Source organism: Centruroides vittatus, unplaced genomic scaffold (assembly GCF_030686945.1).
Source record: "Centruroides vittatus isolate TY-2023 unplaced genomic scaffold, ASM3068694v2 contig_1154, whole genome shotgun sequence".
NCBI lineage: Eukaryota > Metazoa > Arthropoda > Arachnida > Scorpiones > Buthidae > Centruroides > Centruroides vittatus.
Window position 1 is genome coordinate 774,305 of NW_027120741.1, and position 22,728 is coordinate 797,032.

Consider the following 22,728-nt stretch of genomic DNA (forward strand, 5'->3'; position numbering starts at 1 on the left):
ATCCAAGAACAGTGTCTTCATCACCTTTACCGAAGATGGCTGACTCACGCAACTTTACAACCGATCCACCAAACAAAAAAACTATTCACCCGAATTTAATTTATCCACATGGACGGACAACTCTATCAACTCATCTACGATTCTTGCCCATCCAGAACAATTTATATCCAAGCATCCAAGAAGGTGATAGTGTACTACACACCACCCAACTCCAGCGAACAAAGAAATTCCACCAAACAGTCTCAACTCATGTGAACTTTGAACTGCAGTCTCGACCCTAGGTCAACGATGACATCATCCACCCACCCAACCACTTCCAAGAACTCCAGACCCTCTCCTAACCTCGAGTAATAAACATTGTCACGCGTCTAAACGCGTCGGGATATATATCGTGTAAACAACCTCTATATTATGTATGAACGCAACGGTGTCACCTATTGACCTAATCATTTGCGAGAGAGAGTAACTCATCTATCTAAAATGTAAACATACCTCTAACCCCCTGCTTATGAATCAAATCTTTTAAAATCACACTAACTAAGTGATGATTTTAAAGAAAGCATGGAGTGAATGTGAAATCTGGAAGTTAAAAACCTAGAAATTTCTGAATTTGTTCACTCCAGTTATAAACAACTTAATCAACAACATTCCATACCCGGGAAATTATTGACCCTCGAATGGCAACGATTGTCCCCTAACTATCAACAAACCGTTATTCCTTCGGAGCAGGTAGATCATCTTGCACGATGGTTTATAGTTAGCGTCCGAACTAGTCGTTTATTTAATATCCCGGGAACACCTATGGCCCTAATAGTGATTCGTTTTCGATCACGTGACATGTTTTCCCATCCAAAACTTATAAAAGACGCTTCCTTCCCCCCCAAAAGGGCTCTCCTTCGTCTCGCTTTTACGACGTGCACTACGCCATCCGCCGGACTCTCAAAAAGTTTCTAAGTTCTTTAAGTGCCATTGCCCTGTCTACAAATTCTAAAGCTCTACGTGCCATCGGCCCATTAACGGACTCTCCATCAGCCAAACTTTATCGTCACTTCTGAGTGAATATCAACCTACCGGGACTTTCACCGGACTCTGTCTATTACGGACTCGTTAAGAGGTATAAGCATATATTTGTAAACTCTCTCTCTCAAATCCCCCTTTTGTTTATGAGGGTAGACGTGTAGTTTTGTTCGTTTCGAGTTTAATAAATCTTGTTTTGTTATAAAATGGTGTCTTTCTTGACTGTCTGCTTCGCCTTATCGTCGGCCCCAATCTTCCTCCTCATCCACTCGCGTAACGCGTAACGCGCCGACAACGTAACAGCCATCCTTGACAAGTGAGACGCCGGAAAAAGAGGTACGACAAACTCTTACCCCCCCGGGATCTCACACATTGGTGACAATCGAGAGGGGTTCGACTTATTCGACACCCCCCGATTTCACATTAGCAAAGTTTAATAGTTTAATGGGTTAACTCAGAATATAAACTGCCCTAGTCTTCATCTACGTGATTTTTTTTTTTAATTATAACTACACATTGTATTTTTAGTTTCCATGTAAAATATTAATATACATTATTTGTTTCCATTTTGTTATAACTATAACTAAACATCCACAATTACATATATTATTTGATCTGATGCAATTCTTATAATGGCAATATTCCTTTTTTTCAAAGATGCTGTTCTCTAAAGAAAGAACAAAAACATCTCTGTGTGGCATTCCGAACTAGGCATTAGTTAAACTTTTGAAGAAGTCCAGAAAAAAATTTAATTCAATCATGGGATAAAGTTTTGGAATGAAAGACTGATTGTCACTACACATCTTCAAATAAGTTGTAAAAACAGCCAAGTCTTAAAATTAACTTTAGCATGTGTAACAATGATAAGTGTAAGGTCTGATCAGTACCTCACAATTGCTGAGGTGGTTAAGACATCAAAATACTGCTCTTGGGACCCACCCATAGTAACCAAGTGATTAAAACCATTGAATACTAGTAGTTGGTTGTGAGTTTGTCTCTCTCCAACAGATTTTTTTTTTAAAATTCTTTCCATCCTGTGGGCACTAAAAGGACCTAAGTTAGCAAGCCCATTATGGGTTTGGCCGAGTCCACAATGGGGCAGCTGGGTGGTGAGGGACAAGGCCAGAGAGACATATCTGGATGGAACCACTCCTGAAAAATTCCTGGATTATTTCGACCCATCTGGATTTGATCCCAGGTCCTCAGAGTGGCCTTATTCTAACAATCCAATCCTAGGAACCTGGAATTGAATCTGGGCAAATCCCAGGAATTTTTCATGGGCAGTCTATCCCAGATGTTCCTGTCCCTCATCTGATGAGCCAGGGCCTGGTCAAACCTATGATGGTTATGAAAAAAGGTCGGCTTAGTGATCACAAGATGGAAAGAATTTTTAAAAAATGCAAATTTTAAGAATTTTTTTAAAAGAGCAACTTTCTAAAAAAAGAAAATGTGAATATTTTTTCTTACAATTAACATTCAATAAATTTGTCTTTAAATCTCTATTTAAATATTAAATCTAAACTAATTTGTGTAAAAAAAACTATGTAAAAATAGAATCTAGTGAATTTAATTTAATGTATATTTTTAATATTGAACAAAAAATATAATGTATGAAAGAAAAATTTGATAGAAAGAAATATAAAATTTAAGTTCATAAGTAGTATTGATAGTTGTAATGTTAGAGTTATTATAATTTGATAATGAAAGATCTCTATAACTTTTAAAATAATAAAATTTTATTATGAAAGAACTCATTCCTTCTGTAACAAACATATATCTGGTTTTGAAAATGTTTTTTGCTTGAAAAAATGAAAAACATTCATATCATTTTTAAAAATACAGCAGAGACCCAGTTAATATATTATTTGCCTTCCTGGACCTGAAAATGCAGGTATGGCAAAATATATCTGATTTATGTCAAATAGTTCCTTTTTTTCAGAAGACTAGAATCTATTCAAAATAATTTAAAACAAGTTTTAGAAGATCCAATGCAAAGAATATTATACTGCCAAGTTTTCACAAAGTTTTGTCACTATTTGATAGCTTTTTTTTCAGTAGATTTATATAAAATAATGCAATATAGATAATTAATTAAAAAATAAAAGATTTATTATTTTTTATTTACTAACAAAAGGTAACGTAAATATGAAAAGACTGGAAAGATGATGATAAAAATTTTATTGAATAGTTATTACACAGCTAAGTTTTTATTTATAATCTTTTAATTAGATTAACAATGTTGGCTAAACCATAATATTAGCTGATTTTAATTAAATCAGAATTATTAATGTATAAATATAATTGCTTAAAAGAATATTATAAAGTGTTTAAAGAGGTTATTTATTTACTCCATGTTTTGAGCTTTATTTGAATTAAAATTGTAAAATATTATTGTAAGTCAATATTTAATAGTGATTTATTAATTGGAAGTTAAAACAAGTTTATGTAATTTATTCAATTAGAGAATAGAAACATTTTGAAATACATATATAAATTTTACTAATTATCTCTTAAATAATGTATTTTTTATTTTAATTATCTGAGAATATTGAAATTTGTAAAGTGATACTGGCAATATTTTGGTTCTTAATTTATTCCTTTTAGAATAAATTTTTAAAAAATTTTCTTCAGAAAATTGTAAAAGATTACAATAAATATTTTTATACAAACATGACATGGTATACAGGCTGATGATGCACATAGTGTGTTCTTTGCAAATACAAAAGCAGTATACACTGCATTCAAATTGACCTTAAACATAGATAACCTGTTGGTTATATGTAGAAAATTATAGAAACTTTCTAAAACTTATTTTATGTATTTAAAACAGTTATCTTAATACTAAAAATTATTTATATTCAATAATTTTAATATTTTTCATGACAGTAATAATTAATTAATTAGTTAATAATAATTTTTAAACTTTTTTTTAGACTTTAGAAATGCTTTGGGATGATTTTTGCCATAAAGTTAATGATCAAGTTGCTATTCCTATGACAGCATATGTGAATCAATTCAATGAAATTCGGGTGAGTTAACATTTTTACAACAATATAAAAAACATTGTTAAATATAGTGATTCAAAAAATGATGATTCGTTCTGTATAAATTTGTGATCAGTACACTCATACATTTGGGGTACTTTCCCCCTTTTCATCTGTGTTGTCTTTTTTCCTAATCCCCAAGAGGGCTCCAAATTCCATGATCAACAAACAACAGAAAATTCATGACTTCTAGCTTATTCTGCAAATGTAAAAAAAAACTAATAAATGATATTTGTCCATTGTCCATTGCATCTATTTTTATGTAGTTATTTGTTCATTGTATTTTGTCCAAAACCACATTCCTTGTTTTCAAAAACAAGGAATGTTAATCTTGAGTGCAACTAGCACCACTTTGTGGGAGCATTGATCTGACATTGAATCAGAGAAGTATTATTGCTACACTGATCGTAGAGGGAAATGGAAATGCCTCCTCTGGTATAAGTATTTCACTCTGAGCTACTTGCTGGCTGTTTTTTATTACTTTCCCTTTTCAATGTTTATTGTAATTTACAATTACATGTAAGTATTGAAATCAGTACTATAATTTGTATATTTTGCTACTTAATAAGGTTAATATAATTTGTGGCCAAGCCAGAAGTTAGCAGTGACACTAAATGAAGCTATACATGAACACTAATCAACAAAGATTTTCTAATATCAGAAGAATATTTCAAATTCTACTGTACTGACACTGCCAGTATCCATTGTCACATAAGATAGAACTTTCAGTTCCTTGCAGAAGTTGAAAAACTGGCTATGTAGCACTTTCAGAAGACATACTATTGGGATTAGTCCTCTTGAACATTCATATAAAAGAAGAAATCAGTACAGATGAAATCATAAATTGTTGGAATGTACTGTACATAGAAGATGCAGATTAGTATTAGCATGTAGGAGTTAAAATGTGAAAAATGTTACTTTGAACAGACTTTAAATCAAAATAGTTTTGTTATTTTGTAATTAAATAAAGATGATAAATCCTATATGTTTGAAACTTTTTGCATAATATACAATGTCCTTTTTTTTATAGCATGTATCCCTCTTTTTCATAGTCTTCAGGCATCGCTAACTGATCTATATCAAAAAGTGAAGCAAAATTATAAAGATATATAGCAAATATAGCTTTCAGACATAAATTGTTACAGAGCCAATGTTAGCTGAGAATCTCAATAATGTTGGTTATGTAATGATTGATGCTGAAGAAAGTCCCTGAGAAAGGCCAAAAGCATTTTTTTTAAAATTAAATATTATTTTGCTGGAACATGTCAGTTCATGACCATTCCGGACATTAGGATAACTGTGATTTAAGGTTTAAGAATCTATATTTAGTTAAGAGGAGCAAAATATAAGATAAGATTCATCAATTTCATATTTACTTTTTAGAATATGTAAAATGTACATGAACTTTTTAACTTTTTATTTCAATCTGTGTGTTATTTTTGGATTATTTTAGACATTCTTATGTTTAATGAAATTTATAATTTTTTTATTATTATTCCAGTTAAAAATTGCAAAACGGAAAAGAAAACTTGTTGACTTTGATGGGTGTAGGCACAATTTACAATCATTACAAAATACTAGGAAACGAGATGAAATGAAAATAGGAAGAGTAAGTCTCTTTTATTAAATTAACTATAGCAATATAACATAAGTTTTTATAAAGATTTTGTTCAGATCTAATTATAAAACTGTCTTTAGAAAATACAATAAAATTTCAAATAGGCATGGTTATTCAATTTTGAAATAATGTTATCTTTATAATATAAATCTTGATATAAATAAGTAAAACTTTATAAAGCATATTTTTACACATGTTTGTATTATTTTTTTAGTCCATGTAATGTTGGCTACTAATGTGTAAACTTAAGAGAGAGACAAATCAAACTGCAGTAAATAATGTTTACATGCCTATACTTTTTCTAACAATATTTTACAAATATCTTTCAGTTGAATTTAAAAAGTTTTTCTTATAATGAAATTAAAATTTATTTATATTGTATAGCTTAACAAGAGTAGTAAATTAATGTAGATAACAAGAGTAGTTACTTAATAAGAAAGTAGTTAATTAATGTATAAAGTATTGGAATCATGTCAAATTTGACCCTCTGAGGTTTTTGCAAATCTCCACATTTTGAGACCTGAATCCAAAAAAGGTAAAAAAAAAAAAGCAAACAAATTCTGTATGTGTATGTTTTGGCATTTATCTTACTTAATATTTCAAGATGGAGTAAAGATTAAGATTGTTATTGTGGCTTGTATATGAGGGGCATTGATGCTATTAAATTTTGATGGTGAAAGATTGAGAAGGTGGGGAGATAGGGGGTCACATATCTTGAGAGGGGTAGGACTTAATGAAGGTTTTATTCATTATTAACATTTACATTCTTCTATAAAACTCACCCCTACCCTCAAAATTAAGCTTTTTGTCATTTTATAGTAATTAAAAATATAAGAAGTTTTTATAACAAAATCTGATAACAGGTAGTGTGAGGTTGCCGAATTTGAGATTTCCAAATGTCAGGACTTATCGTATGTGGGGTGAAGGAAAGTGAGGCAAATAGCTGCAGTGACAAACAAACCTGTTTATTTACACTAAGTCTTACAATCTAGTGTGTCTTGCGTGTCTTGTCTTCTGGTGGCTCTTGATGGTTTGGTTGTTGGCCCCGGGGCAGACAGTTGATGCTCGACCGTGGGAGGTTGTGACGAATGGTGAAAGCCCAAAGTTCAATCGGATGGTGTCCACTTGTAGAGGCAGGGAAAAGTCTGGACAGTTGATTATAGTTGTTAGCTGGGGAAAGTCTGAACAGTGGTTGACACGGACAGAAGCTGGGAGAAGTCTTCACAAGGGGAGGCAGAGAAAAGTCTGCTTTGCCCTTGAGATCCAGGTTTTTATAAGATCTTTCTCCCCTGGATCTCCAGCTCCTGATTGGTCGGTTTCCTGTCTCTAGGCAGACGACCGACCGTTTCGAGCTATGAAAGGTTTAAATTCGACACTGTGTTTTATTCCGATCAAGGGAATTTAATCGCAACTTGAAATCTCTGCTCGTATTCAATTGTTTCGAATTCTTATAAGTCTGATACATAATATCAGCGCTGCATCTCCTTTTAAGGTTAAAAAAAGAACATTTTTCTCTCGATTAATAGTTTTAATATTTCCCGATTTAAAGTATCCTTCCAATTTCTACGAGCATCAGAATCAAAAGCTTGTTCCCTTGATTTGACATTTTTATGATATCAAAAACACATGAGCTCGAGTATTGCTCGGGCTTCACAGTAGCAACACACACTATTTTATTGTTTGCTTAGTAATATGGATTTTTATTTAATAAAACTTCTATAACAGATGGAGAAGTTATGCAACTCTTGTTACTAGATTTTTTTTGTACATTTATGGGTTTGTGGAGTGTCAAAACTTTCAGAAATGCAAAAAAAAAAGAGTCACCAAAATCAGACTGATCATCATACTTTCCTTATGTTATATTCTATAACAGCCAGAAAAGTAAAACATAAGCAATATTTCATAATTGTTTCTCTGTAATAGTTTCATTTTAATTTAAAAAATAATAATTATAATTTTATTTTTCTTTGATAAAATTATAATTGTTATAGTTTTACATAGAATCACATAACAAATTTTATTGTTTTCTAGAATAAAATAGTTAAATCTTATAATATATTTTGATTTTTTTGTTTTAATAGTTATAAAATTATAAAGTTTTTCCATTTTTGTAGTGGTAAATTAATTTTAGGTAATACTATTTTTCAATTTTACATAATGTCGTCATATCTTCCAAAAAAATATATTTAAATTTCTTAAATAACTTTTTTCATTATTTATTCATTAAAAATTTTTAAAATGAAAATTTCCATTTGAATCAAATGAAAACATCTAACTTATTTCTAAAAATTTTGTAAGTAGTTTTTGTAATATTTCTTTTATATATCAGGCTAAAGAACAATTGGATGCATCCAAACGTCTTTATGAAGTGATCAATAACGAACTTCTGGATGAATTGCCTGCACTTTATGATAGGTAATAAAAATATTTTATATTAAAAGCTAAAAAATTTTTGTTAGTTAAAAGTTCTATAAATTATAATTATGCTTAGAGAAGGAATTTTTGTATTTAAACATACAAAGACTTTGATTATCAAAATGTATCTTTTGTAAATTATTACTAATTAAGATGAAGAAAAGAAGAATTATTTCATTATATATATATATATATATATTGAAACCAGAATTGAGAACTGAAATTTGATTTTGATTCAAAAAGATTGAAATTAATTTGATCTGATGATGATTTTTCATTTTATTACTTTCAATTTAGCAATTAAAAGGTGTTTTTGATATGCTTCAAAATATTTTTAAAAATACTTTCATATGCTTCTGATAACTTTTTCAATAAATTCAGAGAAAATACTTGCTATTACATTTGTAAAATTTTGAAATCATTTCTTAAATTCAGTAGTCAATTTTAAATGTCAGATTTTGATTAAAAAAATTAATATTAAGTACTTTTAGAGATTTTGCTGAATGATAAATGTTTTGTGGCAAAATATGAGAATTTGAAATTTAACATCATTTATGCCTTTTAATGTTCTCTTGAATGATCAAAATCAAAAATTTAATTACACTAGCTGTTTTATAAGAAATAATTATAAAAATTTCCATTTTTTTAAAATGATTTAATACTTATAAAAGTTTTTATTATTTATTAAGTTTATCTTTATTTTATAATGAAAAATAAAAAATAGTTTATGGCAAGCATCACCACATAATGATATGTATTTAAGTTTTATATTTTATAACATAAATTTTTAAAAAATATTGTGGTATTTTTCTTTTCACTGGATTGAACTCCAGTAAAGATATTTGATATCACCTGAAATTGCATAGTAGAATGATTATTATTTAAAATTTTTTAAGTAATTAAAATGATATCAGTTGGATTTTTTATTTATTTATCAAAAGATCTAGTTTGGAAATATAATACATTTTTATATTCAATAAAGATTTAATTTTAAAAAAAATTTAAATTTAAAAATATTTATTCTTAATTTAGCCGGATTCCATTCCTTGTGTCAAATCTTCAAACCCTATTTTCAGCAGAAGCTTTGTTTCATGCAGAAAAATCAAATATTTATACACATCTAACTGATATAATGGAAAAATTGTCTATTGAAAGTCAAAAAGGTAGTTACACAAATAGGCAAATTCTTCATCAAAGAAGAGGGTAAGTAAGTTTTTGTAAGAAAATATTTTTATTTAAAGTATGAAGTTATTAAAATGTAAAAATATTTAATATTTTCTTTTAAATCTAAATATTAGAACTTAAGAAAATGATGATAATTATGTTCTTTAATGTTTTCAATATTGTATTATGAGAAATGAATATATCATTGACTAGACAGTTGTTTTCAATAATAGCATTGGATTAAAAATTCAAATTAATGAAGCCATTAATTTGTTCAATATGAAATTATTAGTTTACTTTAGATTTTGAAGTTAACTAAATTAAATAATTATTTTTCAATTTTTAAATATTAAAAATTTTCAAGTATTACTGAAAAAAATGTTTCACAATATATAGTGAAGCATTATTTTTATAAATATAACTGCACTTTTATAATATTTTAAGAACAGATTGAATACAGATACTAAATAGTTAGAATTTGAGATACTTTTACATAAGTTATTCTAACTTGGTAGTGAAACTAAGCAATACAGGCAAACCTTTTGGATATGTTTCTAAAAATGTGTATGACAGTTGAATATCTAAAGATTGAGCAATAGAATTGTATGTCATGAAGAACATTCTATTCCCAGAGAACTAAAAAGAAATTTATAAGCTGTCATATTAAGATAGGTATGATTAAACAAATTTTTTTTCTTACAGTTTAGCTGCTTTGCTAATAATAATAATGTAATTAAATATCTCAGCTATGATTTATTATTGTATACATGAATTGATTGAAATATTTAAGTTTAACAATAAACAGAAAAAATTCAGTTACAAATCTGTTTGTAATTTCATCATTGCTATGCATTGAACTTAAGTTTCATTATAAATTTAGAAGTAATTGTTTGATTAAATGTTGAGATATTGTTTTTCAATTATAAATGAAAGTATGAAATGTATTTCCAATGCTAAATAATTGTCAGCTGTCTAGAAAGATGAATTAATTAATATAAATAATATCTTTTTAATCAAAATTAAATTTTGGATTTTGTATCAGTCCCCTTGCTTGTGTTAATCTCATAATTCAAATGACAAAACATTAAAAGCAAAGCTAGTAGAGTAATATAAATACTTATAGCAGAATAAATGGATAATTATTAATGCTATGTATGTATTATGCTTAAATTTAGTGATATTGAATTTTATAATATATTTAAAACAAAATTTTTAGCAACATTTATAAAATGTAATTTTATTATTATAACACTAAAATCAAATCTGTGAAGGAATTTTATGAGCTACTTATTTTCTCAATATTAATTATAAATTATAATATAAATTAATATATTATAATAACTTAGAGATTGTCTTTGTGGATCAAAATTTTCAAATAATTGTAACAAAAACTATAATTGATGACAGGATTTTGTGATAAAAAAGTTTAAGTATTGTAAATATCAATTATTGAGAAATAACTAAGCTCAACAAAATTTATACACACAACTTTATTTGATTTGTTTTTAAATCAAAAAACTGTTTTGTTCTAGTAGGTTTAATTGGTTAAACATGTTCAGAGGTTTGTTGTTTTCAGTTTCAGAATAAATAAAAATGTAATTAAATAGATATATACGAACTTATGTAAACTTTATGTTGCTTTATAAAAATTACTATTTATGTGCTTTACTAATAATTATTTCATCAGTGATAGAACTATTTATGAAAGAAATTTCTTTATATAATATTCATTGTCATTAAAATTTGTTTAGAGTTAATATTTATTAAATTTATTAAGATAAATTTTTGTAAAATATTTTTAAGCTGGTACAGATGTACAATTTACAAAAATTATAAATTTTTATATTCAGATCATTGTTTTGTAGTTAACAATTTTTGTTCCATGCACATCATAAAACAGTTGAGAGATTTAAGTAATTTAACAATATATGAACTTCAATTTCAATTTATTACAATTAATTTTTATTCATATCTTTAATAGGCATGTTATTTACTCGTTCAATATTTCTAAAATGTATTTTATCAAACATATTTGAATTTACCAAAAGTGCATGAAAGATTAAATTCCAAAAAAATATCTGATTAGTTTATCTAGTTATTAGAAAAAAAGATTATAAAATGAAGAATGACAGAGATCAAAAATTATAAAGAAACATTAAAAATAATAGTAAAAATTAATAATTTAAAAAGTGATATTGAATTAATTTTACATTGATGATTTTAAAATTCAATTTATTTTCAGTATTTAGTTGAAGGATTAAAATTAAAAATGATCACACAGGTTATTTACTATCATCTGTAAAAATATTACATTAAATAAAAAAATTTTGCAGATTAATATTTAAATAAATACACATAAATACATAAGTTAGAATAAGTGTTTTCAAATAATAATTGATATTTTATTTAATTATATATAAATCTGTAATGTGTTACATTGCATGGCTTACATAAAAATATTTAGAGATTTATGATAAGTAATCAAACATTAAGTAACCAGAAACTTTATTGTTATTAAACATATTGATGCTTTATTAAATAACATAATAATATATATATACAAAATATTTTTTTTATTTAAGATACATTGTGTTCCAAATTAGACAGCAAAAAATTTGTTTTATTGGAATACTTATTTCTTTAAACTTCAAAAACAATAATACTTTTGAACTTTACTGGCTTCAGAGTAGATTTTTTTAATAAAATTGATAACATATATATTCAAAAACTGAAAGAAGAAAAATTATTATTATAATAATTTTTTTTGTATATAAATGTTCAATTTTTAAGCAGAAACCAAATAAATCCACATTTCTTTATGTATAATTTTGTTATTTTTGAATTTGGGAATTTATGGCAAAAGAAATTTTGTCATTATTTGCCTGTTTAACCATATTGTGGCTAAATTTGTACTCTTGAAGATAACATAGGAAAACTTGGAAGTGTTACAGTTTTATAAATATATAATTTAATATTTTCACAATTTCATATCAGCAATATTTTTTCAGTAATGATCTGATTAAGGATTCAATAATTTAATTATATAACAAAATAGATGTATCTGAATTATTAAACAGTAAGATATTTTTAATTTTGGCAGAATTATTTGCTGAGAGATGCTTTTGATTTGTGTATATCATCAATTTCTTGAGATTATGTAATCATTATTAGATCTAAAGGATCACAATTTGTTGAAAATATTTATCTTATGAAGTAATTTTTACTGAATCAAAAGAATCTTACTGTTTAATTTCAGTATATATATATTTACAAGAAAATTGAGTAAGAAAAATGAAATAAATGCATGATATGTAAAGAATGATTAATTAATTTTGTTCTCCTTCACAGAATATTATCTTAGTTTAAGTTATAACAGTTGTGCTTAACTAACCATTTGTTATGCCTGCCTAATTATCCTTTACTGTATGTGTTCATTAATAACTGCAGGAGCTCCATCCTGCATGACTCCTTCTCCTGGTTGCCAGTTCAAGTTTGCCTGATTTTTGTTTCTTAGTGAAACAATGTCATGGTACGTCAGGGTGAAGCCACATTACTCAACATTGCCATCCCATCATGAACAACGTATTAGTACTCTTCAAAGACAGCATGGACGAGCAAAGTCGTGAGTGCAAGCAATTATTATGCTTGGTGTGCACTCCTGAAATGTGCATTTTGTATGATTTTATTATTATTATTTTTATTTTTAAAATAACAAATAAATGCTTATATAATTTTTGTTGTTGAAATTTATCTTAATAACGATTAGTTGTTCTATATTTAACAGTATTGTTTTCATAATTAATAGCATGATATTTTTCTATTAATATGTTTTAAATTTCTAAAATCTATAATAAATTAATTTAGAATTTTTATTTAATATAAAAAAAAATTCTAAGCTTCAGAACATTTTAAAAATTAGAATAACATTTAAAAATAATTATAATCTCAGATATATTTTAGTTTTTGAAAATAATTTATATACTAAACTGTTAACACCATAAAATGTAGATTTTTGAAATATGTTTAAATATCAATTTGTAAATTTTTTAAAACTTTTTTTATATGAAATATTTAAAAACATGCATTTAAAATTTAAATATAGGAAATATGAATGGAAATTCAATTTATGATATATAAATTTTAGTAATAATTAAAATATCTGCAGAATTTTTTGTTTTTTGAAAAATTGAATTACTGATTGTCAGAATATGTTTTTTAGTGTGAATTCATATAACTCGTGTTATACAGGGTGACCCACTTTAATCAATCTATTGAAATAACTTGCAAAATATACATACTACAAAAAAATCATTGCACCGAAAATATTGTTGCCCTCCAGAACTTATTAATTTTATTTTAGATGGTGCCAAAATTGGTGAAATAGGTCAGCTTCATTTTCATAAATGGAAATCTCCATTTTTTATTGCATATTATGATTCTACATCAAAAACAAACTTTTATCTAAAAACATTTTCTCGAAAGATGCACTTATCAAACAGTACACACGAGTCTGTGGATATCTGAAGTTCGTTGAAAAAAGGAAGAAAAATATTAAAGAATCATTAGGAAACATTATTACCAGGTATTTGATTCCACCAAATACCTGGTAATAATGTCTAGTCTTTACCACAAGCTTGGTGACTTTAATACACTGTGACACTAATTTTTGTATCAATTTATTTGAAGAAAATCAATGATTTCACCAAATAATAATAGTTTTCTAATGCTTCTGTAAGCATTTTTCTTCTTTTTCAATGAACTTCACAGATATCCACAGAATCGTATGACTTCAGACACTCATAACCTCTGATAAGTGCATCTTTTGAGAAAATGTTTTAGATTAAAGTTTATTTTTGATGTATAATCATAATATGCAATAAAAATTGGTCAACTTCATTTTCTAAAAAATGGAAACCTCTAATTTTCACCAATTGTAGTGCCATCTATGATAAAATTGATAGACCCACCTTATGGCTTTCTTCAAGTTCAATATTTTTGGTGTAATGATTTTTTGTGTATGTGATGGATGCATATTTTTTTTTAAAAATTATTTTAATGACTTGATTAAAATGAACCACCCTGTATATTAACAGATGATACATTACTTTCTTTATAAGTTGAAAGAAATATTTCATAAATTAAAAATGCAACAGCTTTGATTAAAAAAAATAGTACATTTCTGAACTTTTTCAAGACAGGAAAAAAATGGTTTAATAGTTTAAGATTAGGAATTTGTTTTTTGTACTTTACAAACTTATCCAAGTTACATTCTTTTCTGCTTATAAAATAATAATCTTTCCATAAGAAGAAAACTTCTGTTTATAAAACCAGAAATTTTTTTTAAACTAAGTTTTATAATTATATGACGCTTCAAAGTTTATAAATAAAACTTACTAGAATGGAAAACTTTTAAACATTAGTTAAACAAATGCAATATGGAATCTATATAAATAATAAATAAGTAAATATATAAATAATAAATATATAAATAAATAAAAAATAAGATTTAACTTTAATGCTTGTTTACCTTTAAGAATTTAAAATTATGCATGAGTTTGGTTTGAATAGTTTTTCCATTTTATGTATTAGTTTGAAATAAATTATTAAAATTATCGACATTATTTTTAATTTTGAAACATTGAATTGATTTTTTGTTTAAAATAGTGATGATGCACGACATTACGAAGAAATCGAATTTAAAAGAGGAACACTTGAAAAAGCTAAATTTAACAATATATCAATTCCAGTGCCAACTACTGATATTCGAAGATCACCTACACCAATTAAGAAAGGTAAAATATATTAATTTTTTTTTCTTTTTATTGATTTTGATATACAGTAGAATTTTCCTATTATAATCAGGTATCATCGTAAATTGTATAATATGTAGGGGAGGGTGGGGTTAGTTGACAGTTTTTACTTTTTTTCTATATAATGTGTAAACTAGCTGCACTTTTAAAACAAAATTATATACATTGCATACCTTATTGTTCTCTCATTATATAAGCATAAAACCTTTAAGCATATTTTAAATAGTTCTAAATAATTTATTATGTTCCACAAGTGTATGACTTATCACAATATGCCCCAACCACAGGGAATGTTGTGACACGCATGGGGCAAGAAGTGACAATAATGAAAAAGGTTTGCAAAGTCTAAAGAATAAAACAATAATAGGAAAAGGCTTTCACTTGTAGACAGATAAAAAGTACTCACATGAATATAAACCCATTCTGAATTTATTTGGAATGTTTTTCCTGTTATAATATATATACAAAGTTTTCATAATACTGCTGTTATAAAATAAGAATTTGCTAATAATAAACTGAGAATATGGTAAACTATGAAAAGTAAGAATAATAAAAGTTAACTTAAACCAAGTAAGATCTATAAATCAAAATATATATAGGTTAGGCTAATTTGCATATTTGGCATCCTTACTCTCTTTATATGTTTCAGATTGACAATTAAGGCATACATAATAAGGACAGGCCTCGGAGTCGCTCACTTTTCTCACTTGTACTCACTTTTCTGAAGTATCCTCACTTTTCTCACTTTTCAGGTCATTTTCTCACTTTTCTCACTTTTTTGGTCATTTTCACGTGCTTAATTAAGATGTGGGGCAAACCAAAAATAATTTTAAAGCCAAACGAATTGCCGAATTATCGGACTATCAGAATAGAATTTTTTAGAAGAAAATACGCGGCCCTGAGCAGACTCAAAATTGCAACTGCCCGCTCAGTGTCGTTAGGTTATAGAAAACAAAAATTTATTTAACGTATTTAAAAAAATCTTTTATGCACTTAAAAAATCCCTCTCATTACAAATTCAGAAGCCAGTGTTGAGTAAAGTTATGTACTCATGCCATATTTTCATTATTCGCCAAAATCTACCTTATCCGAATTGCATTTCCTTCTACAGAGTTTAAAAATAAGTATTCTAAGCATCCCTGCAGTTTTGGCTGTTTTCTAAGAAAATCACTAAAGTCCTTTTGCAGGGGAAAGCACATTACGCAGAGGGATTAATCTCTCAAGCTGACAACACTGCTGCCGCTTTTAAATTCAAAATATATAATTATTAAAATTAACACGAGATAGTAGCGTAACCTCCTACCACTAAAAAAGATTTCGTTTCTGACCATTTAGTTATCCTGGTTATTGCCCAATAATTTGGCAGATTATTTGGTTTTAATTAACAATCGTGTTATGGAGTTGTCGTTTACAAAAATATTTTTTTACTTGATTTAGCTTTAAATAATTTCATAAACTTGAGTTTAATAAAATTACTTTAATGATTTCATAGCATATTGTTAACGTTAAATCACATCTACATCTTCCCATAAATGTATGTTTAAATTGACTACAAGTATAATTATTCCATATAGTAAGTGTTATTTTCATAAAATGTGTGATTACTTTGCTTGTGAAATATCCATTTTTTAATCTTCTCTTATGCCGATTATAATTGTGCATTAATTGAGAGACTAAAAAAGTAAACGAAAATGTAAATTCATATTTACATATAAAATTTACCAAATAAATTAAAATATTCGAAGTGTTGTAAAAAGTACAACACGTAATTGCTTGTGAGAAAGATTTTCACAGGCTTCCCAAAGGTTAACAACTTTGCAACGATATTGGTTTTTATTCATCTGCAGGAAAAAGTTTTTTGTTATTTATGAAATCATTAATAAAATATTATTTTACTTATATTATTTGGAGTATATTTATTTCAGATTTATTATTTTATTTGGAAATCAATATTTATACATCTCGAAGCATTAAAAAATAAACAGTTTCTGATAATGATAAATATCCGAGAATAGCCAAATTAGTGAAATCAGCATCGAAAATCCCGTTCCCATGAATGAGAGGATCAATTTTATGCCGGGCACTTTCTCCTGATAGAGCATCAGTGTTGGAAAGAATGCTTAACTCCTTGGGCCTTTTTCTGCAACACCTAATGGAGGAAAAAAATCCTCTAAGAATTTTAATTTTTATATTAATTAATTATTTCCACTTAAATAGGAATCTAACATTAAAAAGTTAAAAATAATCGTTAAATAATGATTTTATTTGATAAATATAGCTGCAGGAAGTGTTATTTCATTTAACAAGGTGTGAAATTTCACACCTGCAGTCTAAAGCTGGAGGGGAGCTAACTTACTGCATCTGTTCAAATATAACATAATATTTATGGTTTTTATGCTATTAAAATAAGAGAGGACCGAAATGAATAAATGTATGAGAAAAAAATTTTACTGAATAAAAAATGAAAAAACCTGCTGATGTCATAGAAAACAACCAATAGAGTTTTTAAAAATTTTACAGGAGTCAATTATGTTCCAATTTGATTGAAATTTTCATATACCACACAAAACAAATCGCACAAATAAAAATCGCACAGAAAAAGACCGCACAAAAACAGGTTTGACTGTATATTATTATTACTTTCATATGTGGATTAGAATGTAAAAAATGTTAGTAAAAGAATCTAAATATAAACTAATTTTTCAGACTACCAAGATGGTCGAGCTTCTCCACTAATCACAAGAAGTAGTTCTGATTTTAGGGATAATAGAAGTTCTCCAGTTGTTACTAGAAGTACTGCCTCATTAAAAAAAGATCCTTATCATGATGATATTCCTTTCTCTAGGGCACCTTTACAGCATAAAGATGAAAAAGAATATGAACCAGTTGATGGAAGTCAGGTATTTTATTTTTAATTTTAATAAGTTTTCAGTTATTTGAAATTAGATTTAAAATATTTAATCTTTGCAAAATCATAGTTTTCATTGTCTCATTTGCAATTTAAACTATATAGAGGTACTGACCATCATAATAATAAATATAAAATATAAAAATTTATTTTGAAGCAAAACTTTTTTCTTTGAGCTTGTTAAGACCTGCTGTCTATGATTTAGAAAAAGTACAGGAAGAGATATATGTAAATGTAAAGCTTCAAAAAGTTGCATCTGTGGAACAAAACTTAAAGGAGAAAGAGGAACACCAAGAATCTAGTATTCCTTTTTCTGAGAAATTTCTCAGTGCCAAAGGAGGCACTTAACCCTAAAATCTCTCACTGAATAACTTTTCCTAAATATTCTGTGATGAAATGAGGGTGTTTTATGCCTATACTTATTATATGCCTAAAGTACAGTAATATATGAAGTATGATATTTAAATCAAAAATGTTGTTATAACAGATTTAGCAATGTGGATTGGAGAATGAGTTAGAAAATCCAATTCTCTAAGTCAGTCAAATTCTGTAACTCTCACTTCTTTCATGTGAGTAAAATGCCACTCACTGCAGGTATTGTAATTCCAAAATGTCAATTTTTTCTGGAAGTCAATGGCATTTCCTATACAATGTTTATTACTACAATGGTGGTGCATTCATCTAATAACTTTTTACATTTGTCCAAGTTAAGCTCCAAATTGAGATACTGTGTACCGGAAAGCAAAATCTATGTATCCAGAACATTTTAGGTAAACTAAGAAATAAATATTTAATATTCAGTTTAGAAAACAAACTGATATAAACTAAAAATTCAATACAGTGTAATCTAACCAAAAACAATTTTACATCAAAAGAAATTCAATTCTAGAGATAGTCTGACACAGGTAAAGATGGCAATAGTTATATTTCAATATTGCATACATGCTCAAATAACAGGCTGACCAATCAATTTTATTTGACGAGCTTTCACTGATATGCACTTATGCTTATTAATGACAACATTAGCATATTGTATTCGAATTTCATGATTCATTTCATGCCCATAGCTTCAGAGCAAAATGTCCTATTCATATGAAAGACCTGATAAGGACAGATAAGAACTATTTACTATAAATGATATCATAATTATTTCCAAATTTATAAAATGAAATGATTTTTGAAACTGAAAGTGTAGGCTGTCCTTCGTTTTCAGGACTGTCCTGAATACATGAACAAAATTTCATAGAAATCAGTTCAGCCATTTTCACATGATACTCAGACTGACAGATATGAATTCATTTTTATATATATAGACATATCCCAAGTTATGACCATCTCGTGATAAAACAAACTGCAGATACAACTGTCATATATTTCTACCCTTATGATGATCTGATTTAGCTATCCCCATAAATATGATGCTTGGTTCATTCCAAGTGTTGCCAAATGTCTGGTTTTTGCATTGTGTTTTCAGGTGTCCGGGAAAAGACCAAAAATGTCTTTAAGAAAATTTGGCAAATCATCAATAATTATTTTTTTAATGATATAGTTGATTTTTATTACTGATGAGCAGAAACTATTCTGTAGTTAGCAAGTCATTTATAATAACATTCCAGAGTAGGGGTCCAGGTACTGAATCTTGAGGATAGCCTTTAGGGAGCAGATTTTTTGAACAAAACTCAACTTAAACTCAGCTGTTCTGTTTTTTAAGAAATCCTTGAGCAAGTAGAAAATATTTTATGGTACTTTTGTATTTCTGATAAGTTTTAAAATTGGGGGCCATTATGCATTGTTAAATTTGTCTGATATCTAAAAATATTAAGACATCAATCTCTTCTTTCCTTGCTTTACAGTATTACACAATTTAACAAAAGCTCCTCTGCAGAATGCTGGAGCATGAAACCATATTGGTCATTGCTTGAAAACGTTCCAAGAAGTGAAAGTTTCTTTAAATAATAAAAAAAATGTGTGGGAAATGGCAATGCACAATACAACTACTATTTCATGAAATGCATTATGTACTGTACATAACCTGGAGTACTCCTGTACATAGATTTACAAATTTCTGAAAATGTAGTGCAGTCCTATTGACACTTTTTCATATAAAATGCATTTTGCCTTAATATCAGTAGAGAGCAATTGCAAATTTTGTGGTGTTTTTTGGAAAATTTGTTGCAAAATTTTTCATGTTTGTACTATTTTATTATAACAATTGGATTTATTGCCAAATTCTAGTTTGATTATTAATTCAGAGTAATTAATTTTCCTCTCTACAACCCTGAAGTAAAGCTTAGTTCAGGGGACATAGCACTAGAATTTTGCAGAAAAACCTTACTTTTTAAAATGTAAAAGGTGTAGCATTAATTCTCTGACAGGTTGTCCAGGTTTCCATACTCAAAAGTTTCTGGCTATATCCCCAGTATAAATATTAAACATGTAAAATGGCAAGGCCATATTTGGGACAAGACTATGTTTCGGAGACTCACTACTAAGCAGGGGATCACTTCAACACTCACAGTGGGTCTTGTTTTCATTCTCCAATCTTTGATATTGCTGGTTTTGAGCATGATTGTTCAAACTTTGCCACCTTGGCCATGCCACAGCCATGACCACTAGGTCGTCCATGATGCATTTTTGGTGAAATTAACCTATCCAATGTTGAAATTTCTCTGTTGCATGTCACCCCAGGTTGAATTTTTGTCGATGCCTAACAAAAATTTTCCATTTTTGAAAAAAATAATCATGGATATTGTATTGTCTGAAATTACTTTTTTATTTTGCACAAACAAAATAAATATATTAATAAATGTAAAAAAAAAGAAATTTATATTTTGGAAGTTAGTTTTAATATGAAACTATAACGACTAGTGCCATCTAGTTTCAAAAATGTTTTGATGCTGAAACGAGATATCTTGGGTCAACCGGTTAAAGTCAGCATGTCGGGACCAGAAATATATTGGGAATAACACAGGACAGGTAAATGGGTTTTTCAAAGATTCATTTGTCAAAATTGAATTTTGCAACATTCACATTTCCAACTTCCGAACGAGCAATGCATGCACAAATCTTGCACTACTGCCTGTTTGTAGAAAGAGTGTTGCCATTTTGTATTTTATTTTGACTGTTTTCGGTCCCCTGACTACCTACAAGTCTGGTTTTTTTTATGCGCACATGATTTAGGCACCTAATACTCTGTGCCAAATTGCAACTCCTGACATGTACTCCTTCATACCTCTAAGCTGGTAAGCCAGGACGGCATCGTGATTTTATAAACAAGTTATAGTCTTGTCAACAATAACAAATATTATTAGATATTATCCAAATTATTAATAAATTTACTAATGTCATTCTTCATGAATCTGAATGATACTGCATATTAGCCTAGTTTATTATTTAATAATAATTGTTTTAGTCTACAGATTGAATATTAAATTGGATGCTAAGTAAGATTTAGAAAATATAATTGCAATATTTAAATTTTATTTATTTTTCTAAAATTTTTCTTTAAAGTAAAATGAATTTTTTTATCTCTTTCCTGAAAAGAATAGTTTTTAATATATTCTCTGCAAATAACTTAATATTTATAAGTTTCCTTAACAAGAATTTTATTTGTTTACCTTCAAAATATTATTATTATATAGTTTCTAATTACTTTTTGAAATATCTATATAGTTGTTATTATAGTTAGATTTATAAAAGAAGCTATATATTATCTTCCATAAACTTGTACTAAATTATTTAAATATATTTATTAGTTTTGAAGTAATTGTTTTTTTTTTTTTTTGAATTTCTTAAACAACAGCTTCATATAATTGTCATATTTCATTAGTTATGCTGAAATGTATGAAATGACATTTTTATTTCAGTTTGATGATAGTCATATTGACCGACCTCTGTCAACTAGTTCAAAGAAAATGGATGAATTATATGATATTCCTGTGGGTGCAACAACTGTTGATTTACCACCTGGAGTTCTTTATAGGGTATATTATTATATTTACATAAATTTTCTGTAGGATAATATCTGAATATCTAATACTGTAGTAAATATCTGAAGGACAATATAATCATTTAAATTTATGATAATAAGTTTAAATGTCTTGACTGTTCTTTATTAATTGATCTGTGCTGATTATGATTCGGCATGTTCAAAAATATAGGAGACAAATTTTATTAACTTAATATTTTTTTCTTACTTGTAAATAACAAATCCATTTATTAAGGTGGACTTTTTATTTACATTAAAGAAAAATTTGAAGAAATCTTGAAAAAGGAAATGTTATAAAAAAAAATAAAAGATGAAGAAGTGTTAAAATTGAACAGTTTTATTAATCAATATGAATTGAATTAAAACTATAAAATATATTTTTTTTACATTATTACATTTTACATTATTTAGATTATTTTCTTTCAATATACATATAGAATATATATAGTAGAATCTTGTTTTAATGGATTTCTTGGGTCTCTGAAAATCATTCATTGTTCTGAGAATCCATTATATTGTAAATAATGAATTTCCCACACACCAAGCAAAGTATCTGTTATTTAAACCCCTATAAATAAGAAATACCTGCACTTCAATTTATTTAGAATAGAGGTCTCAAGAGACTATAGAAACAAATATGTTGCATATTATGCCATATGTGAAACCTGATAAAAACTTTTTATACTATAAGCATGAAAATAGGCAAATTAAGTATGCTTATTATCACTTCACTTGACTTTACAATTTGTTAAAAAAAGAAACTC

The 22,728-nt window shown here is 27.4% G+C and overlaps 1 protein-coding gene across 2 annotated transcripts in view; it reads left to right on the forward strand.

The window, feature by feature from the left end:
* The window catches only part of LOC136979286 (myc box-dependent-interacting protein 1-like), a 74,172-nt gene that overhangs the window by 47,386 nt on the left and 4,058 nt on the right, over positions 1-22,728 (forward strand). The window contains exons 5-12 of one of the 2 annotated variants that reach the window (XM_067275231.1): positions 3,951-4,046; positions 5,563-5,670; positions 8,009-8,094; positions 9,127-9,297; positions 12,773-12,880; positions 14,923-15,050; positions 17,775-17,968; positions 21,843-21,959. In XM_067275231.1, coding sequence (XP_067131332.1) covers positions 3,951-4,046; positions 5,563-5,670; positions 8,009-8,094; positions 9,127-9,297; positions 12,773-12,880; positions 14,923-15,050; positions 17,775-17,968; positions 21,843-21,959 — 1,008 coding nt within the window. The remainder of the gene's footprint in view (positions 1-3,950; positions 4,047-5,562; positions 5,671-8,008; positions 8,095-9,126; positions 9,298-12,772; positions 12,881-14,922; positions 15,051-17,774; positions 17,969-21,842; positions 21,960-22,728) is intronic. The other variant, XM_067275239.1, reaches the window with a different exon arrangement.